The following is a 6,183-nucleotide window of genomic DNA, read 5'->3' as shown; positions in this document are numbered from 1 at the left end:
TGGCGTCTCCCGTCCTTCTGCAGATTGTCCGTCCGTTTTCCAGAAAGAGACGAGGACACTTGAGTCCGTGAGACTGGAGCAAATACATTTCTGCTACAGCGTGTCCAGCCTCTCCGGAGGATCCACAGTGTTTCAAAGAGGAAGGGCTCGAAATCCGTGTTCAACGTACAAACAGTGACTCATCAGCTCGGGTTCTCACGGGAAATATTACAGACACTTCAAAGAAAACATATAGTGAGAAATGAGAAATGGCGTTTTTTCATATTTCCCATTGTTTCGACCATGGACTGTAAGTAAAGATGGACGATGTTCAGAAGTAAAGCCGAATCATCTCGATGGCCCCCTAGTGGTTGTAATAGACCTCGCCTCCTCCAGGTTAGAAGATGGGACATAATTCAAAGTAGAGGACACATTTTGGGTCGTTCTCATCGTTAAAGTTAAATGTTATTAGGGTAAAACATTATGATTGACAGCTACGGGTGTCTCGTCATAGTGGCTTCACTCCACGATCAAAAGTTCAAGATGGCGGCACCTGCATCCAGGACATTTTTGGGCCTAATTAGTCTTTTCACAATGGGCGGAATCGGAGACACGTCGTCCATCTGTATTTACAGTCTCTGGTTTCAACTCACGTCTCCACACACATAGAGGATCTCTATCAGATCTAGTACTCGGACTGTCGACATTTAAAAACCAGGAGACAGACGGTTTCTTTTTAGTTTCTCGGTACAAAAAATAGATTAAAGAGAGAATAAATAAAAATAGCGACTCTGGCTGCAGAAGCTGGATTTATAAAGCTCGACTCTGGAGCAGCTCTCTGGGTCTACGTCTGCACAGTGAGGGGTGTGGCTTAAGGGTTGGGGGTGGAGCTAGTTAACATTCATTGTTTGAATATATTTATTAATTTGTATGAGCAGGTATCAGAGTATTTTGGGCAGTCGATACCTCTTCACATTTAGAGTTTGAATGCTCCTTATATTATACAGTGAAGTATTCAACACGTTGTAAATTGCAAAAAACGTCTCCTCCGTCAAGTGGCATCGTCTTCTTCATTATTGCGATGAATAAAATCTTTAAAGATGATTTACAAAAAACAACTGTCTGTCTGTCCACTACAGTATCTGCTATGTACATCTGTTTAAAAAGCAAGCATGTTACAGTCGTCCCTATGTACAGCTAGAGTTTCACTTAGTTTTTCGTGGAATATACATATTTACTTATTTTCACAGTTTTTCTATCTTTGCTCGTATATTCATATATTTTTTTATTTCTGTTATTATGAATACAAATATCCGTCTCTTATCGTCACGACACCGGGCCACAGCGCCCCCCAGTGTCACTTGTTGATATCGAGGGAGATCTCGTTGTCTCTTGAACGCAGCTCGTGTCTGTGTCGCAAATTGTGTTCAGTTTGAAAACATCTGGATTGTGGTTCACTGCAATCCGGAAAAAAAATGCACAGTTTTTTGAGTTTCAAGTTTACAGTTTTCTGGTCGTTGTCGTCTTTATCATACATGATGATATTTTTCATCTCCCTCTGAAACGTCTGGAGTCGTGAAGGGGGAGGGGCTCCACTGGATTCCCCACAATGCTTTGATTCAAAAAGCTTCCACAGTAAAACAAACAAAAAATAATCAAGATAGTTCTGCCTCTGGTTCCACAGACGTCAGGGAGAAGTCGACGAGTCTGGACCTCCGACAGTGGGATCTGGTGGTGTCGGCCCAGTCCCGCCCACTGGAGGCGACCCGCCGTGAGAGTGAATCCTGTTTCCTTGTTGGTTGTTTCCCGTTGTTGTGATGGCGTTATGAATATTGTTTGTTTTTGTTTGTCTGTTGTTATTGGAATAAGGCACTTGAGAGGTTTTTGGTTTTCACGGGAGCTCGGAGGAGACCAGGGCGAGGCCGGAGCTCTGGCGGAGGGGAGGCCCGGCGTGGACGGCCTTGGGACAGTCGGGCGTCAGCACCCGGCCGTTCTCCCCGACGCTGCCGGTGATGGACAGACGGGCCTTGTTCCTCATGGCTTCAGTGAATGTGAGCTGCAGAGAAAAATGAAAACACAGGTTCATTGTTGTGGGAGGTTCAGACATTGTACAGCATTGTCAGCAGATTGGAGTTTTGTGATGTCGAGTCACATTTGGCATGAACACATTATACTGAATAAAGCTTAAATAAGAAACTTTTTCTAAAACAGGAGAAAATATTTAAAAGATAATTGAAAATAGTTAATTTATTTTAAAGAAAAGGATTAGAAGGGTAAAAATGTTGGAAAAGGAAAATTCTATATTGTTTTTTAAATGCTAAGAACTTTATCCTCAACATTTCAACTTCCTTCTTAAAACAACAAAATAAAATAAGATCTTTCTACGAATACTACTTCCTTTTTCCTCCCACCTGGCCCCGGATACTTTTCCATTAACAAGTTAATGTTAATAACAAATATTTTTACTGCGTCTTCAATAGACTTCAAACTAAAACTCCAATCTGCCTCATGTAAAAGCAACAGATAGAAAAGCCTCATAGTAAAAAGTACAACTGTACATTTTTGAATATGTATTTACACACAAGTACATTCAGCAGAGTGGTCAGAAAACGCCTTTCATAGCCATTCAGTACGAGATGAAGCCAGCCCCATTCTACACGTGAACCCATTAGCAGCAGAATCATTACAGTGAGTGAGAGCTGCAGGCAGCGGGACAGGGAAGCTGACTCAGCAACAGTGAAGCTAATGAAGAGCTGATGGGGGACACATAACCACGTAGCACAGATATAACACCGAGAGGAGGGGGGAGGTATCTGAAGGTGTCGTGGACCTGGGGGAAATATCTGGAGGAAAAAAAACCTCACATCAATATCAGCTTGTGTTTGCGTTAGCCTGACAATATAAAGTGTTTAAATGGTTTTATTATAGAGGATTTTTTTCCTGTGCGCTCAGGGCTGGTTTCTTATTAAATTGTTCTGTCGACTGTTCCTGACCAGACTTGAGACAATAACATCCCTGAGCCGCAGCGTTCACAAGGTGAGAGAGGAAGTCTTGATGGGAAAACCAAACACTGAAGCTTCAGAGGAGAAGAACAGACGCTGACGGACGGATGAAATGTCCTCGCAACAGACGTGTGTGAACAAATAAGACGTTGGTCCTCGTTTACCACAGGAAATGCAGGTTGACTTCTTCTAAACTCCTCAGAGCGGAATGTGCCATTAACATGAGAAATGTGCTTTATTGTTTCTCTGCCAAATTAAGACACCGTTTGCATTTTCACTCTCATAATTCATACTAACTCGAAAATGTGAGTAAACGTTGATAAGGGTTATCAATCAAGACGTTAATTATGCATTTCAAACAGTGTTTAATTTGTACGAGAAGAGAAAATGGCTGAGACGGCGTGTCCGCGGGTTTAAATGAGGCCCAACGTCTGCAGCCACACAAGCAGCGGAGGTGACGTCTCGTGTGAGGACGACTCCAACGCAGACCAGGACGTCACATGACCACAGAGTGAGCAGCGGATAGGACAGAGCAGTGGGAAGCGTGTTTGCCACTGGTCACGACACAGCATGGCGAAGCGACCATAGGGATTACCATGGGATTCACTTACAGTCTCTGTGCAGCGAGCTAGTGAGGGAGATAGGGGGGGGGGGGGGGGGGGGGAAGAGACAAAGGCTTTGGGCCGACCTTCTATTGAAACCTCCACTACATCTTATCAGCTTCCCCGTCGCTGCCGTTCCCACTGAAAACTTCACTAAACTCGGCTAAGTTGCGGATGCTGGGGCTGGGACTCTGGCTAGGCTCGGGGCTATGGCGAGGGCTGCCTGTCTGGCAGGGGTAGCAGTGGAGGTGGGGGTGGTGGTAATGGGGAGACTGGGACGGGCATTGGGCCTCCACCTTCATTCTCTTGGCCTCGTTGCGCGACTTGTAGCAGAACTCGATGAGGGCCACCAGCATGGCCAGGCCCAGGCCCCCGACCAGGATGTAGAAGACCCCGGCCACGTTGCTCAGGCTGAGCGCCTGGGACGACTTGTCCTGTGGCCGACGGGGAGAGGAACAGAAATCAACACAAGCTTTTTGCAGACAATCACAGTTACACACATATAACACAATATCGTCAATATAGAAAAAATCTATGCACAGACCCACATACGGACAAACACACACACACAAACTGTCACACAGAACCTAACTTTTTACTTATTTACCTCTAAACAAGTTCTAGTGATTTTTTAGAGAACAATTATCTGCCTGCAGTTTAAACTAATTACAAACAAAGTCTTTTCCTGATTTAACTCCAGAGCGACTAGACGTGCAGATAGTTTAGTTTTATTTATGCAGGTTTTTAAAATGTGCACCTTTCAAGGTTTTGCCTCTAACTCGTGACAGTGGACGTGTTGTGGAGCAGAATCAATGTCTCACTTCACTCTGAATAATCCACAAAGCAAATTTAATGGTACGACTATCGTAGACGTTTATTTAATGTCTCACTCGATGGGTCGAGTGAAATCTCGGTTGTTATCTGTGTGAGAGTGTCTGATCTAAATCACATTTGCTGACAGTGTATTTTTGTGTATTAGCTTGTTTGATATTTAAATATTAAAACCATCTGCATGTCTGGATACAACCAGAGGCGGATGAAATGTTGCTGGATGAACTTCTCCTTCAGTTTCCTGCTCTGCTCCTCACTCCTGACGTTCACCTGTTTCAAGCCTATAAGTTAAATGTATGCAGACGATGTGTCGGAGCTCCTCCCGGCCGTTTATCTCCCTTTGGATAAATCACCTGAAGTGGCCGCTCTGCTTATTGCCTCGACACAAACGACTGTCTGTCCTGCCTGCTCTCGTTTGCACTTGATGGAGTGTGTGTCCTGAGCTCCGGGATCTGATTACGAGGACGAGACGGATGTGGACGGTGCATGCTGCTTAGTCTCACACGTGGCTGCTCTCGCTCTCTCTCGCTCTCTCTCGCTCTCTCTCGCTCTCTCTCGCTCTCTCTCGCTCTCTCTCGCTCTCTCTCGCTCTCGCTCTCTTTTCATGCTTCGGTGCATCGGCAACGTGGATCAGTTCTGCGTGCTGCTAGCGGCTGAGGAATACAGTACCGCTGACGTCTAGTGTGCACGAGCATGCCCCCGGGGGAGCGTCTTCAACCGGTGTGAGTGTGAGTCTTCATCTGCAGTATGTAGCCTAGCTGCTGTCAAAGTGTTCGCACTGCGCCATGCCGTGTTCCTGTCATGCTGTGTCCCTCCGGCTAGGCCTCGAGTCTCTACTTGCGTCTGTCACTCGCTTGTTCTCAGAGTGTAAGAGTGTGTGTGTGTGTGTTGTGTTGTGTGAGCCGGTCTGCTGCAGAGACAGAGCAGCACCGCCAGCGTCATACAGGTGTGCATGTAGAGAGACAAAGAGAGAGGAGAGGGGGAGGCTCCTGGGCTGCTGGGGACTGACCTTACTTCCCGAGTCCTTGGGTCCACACTCCCCTTTATCGTACCACCATTTGTTTTTCAGTTTGTCTAAGACTCCTGCTTCGCTCAGTTTCAATACGGCAAGGTTTACAGGCGTTCTTCAAATCACGAGGGACGGGGCGGGTGAGGGGGGGGTGGGGTGGGGAAAATAACATAAATAACATCATAGGACATGTTATTTTATGTTATTCAGTCAGAAGAAGCCCAACAAGAGCAGCTCAGTACTCTTCACAAAGTGACGAAGCCGGGAAGGGGCCCCACTCACGCTACATGTCTCTTTTGCTCGTGGGTGGAGATTGACGTTTGTGGGAGGGGCGGGGCTTATTACGGGGGGGAGGAAAGGGCGGAGCTAAACAGACATATAAGCATGGGGCCCCGGCTGCATCGCTTTCCTGGAACAGGCGCATACTGCCGGGACTTTTTATTGGAACAAGTATGAAGGCTACTACTGTCGACCAAGAACTATTGGCTCAGAGATTTCACCCCAAACGGTTCGATTCTATTCAGTTCTACATATTTAATTCACGCAAAGCACTAAAGACGCTTAAGGCCAAACTAGAAATTCCCAACCATCACTACACGAGCAGCTCAGCGAATATTTCTGCTTCGACAGTACTCGCTCTTCTCTCAGGACTGAAGTACAGTGCCTTGCATAAGTATTCACCCCCTTTGGACTTTTTTATATTTTGTCATGGTATAACCACAGATTAAAATTTATTTCATCGTGAGTTTATGTAATGGAC

General features: G+C 45.9%; 1 protein-coding gene across 2 annotated transcripts in view; it reads right to left on the bottom strand.

Annotated features, from left to right (window-relative positions):
- Window positions 1-1,870: 1,870 nt before the first annotated feature.
- Window positions 1,871-6,183, bottom strand: part of gria4b (glutamate receptor, ionotropic, AMPA 4b) — a 92,850-nt gene continuing 88,537 nt past the window's right edge. The window contains exons 14-16 of one of the 2 annotated variants that reach the window (XM_053442350.1): window positions 5,424-5,538; window positions 3,880-4,017; window positions 1,871-2,035 (exon numbers count right to left, since the gene is read on the bottom strand). In XM_053442350.1, coding sequence (XP_053298325.1) covers window positions 1,871-2,035; window positions 3,880-4,017; window positions 5,424-5,538 — 418 coding nt within the window. The remainder of the gene's footprint in view (window positions 2,036-3,879; window positions 4,018-5,423; window positions 5,539-6,183) is intronic. The other variant, XM_053442349.1, reaches the window with a different exon arrangement.

Source organism: Pleuronectes platessa, chromosome 15, assembly GCF_947347685.1.
Source record: "Pleuronectes platessa chromosome 15, fPlePla1.1, whole genome shotgun sequence".
NCBI lineage: Eukaryota > Metazoa > Chordata > Actinopteri > Pleuronectiformes > Pleuronectidae > Pleuronectes > Pleuronectes platessa.
This window is presented reverse-complemented; position numbering and strand designations above follow the sequence as displayed.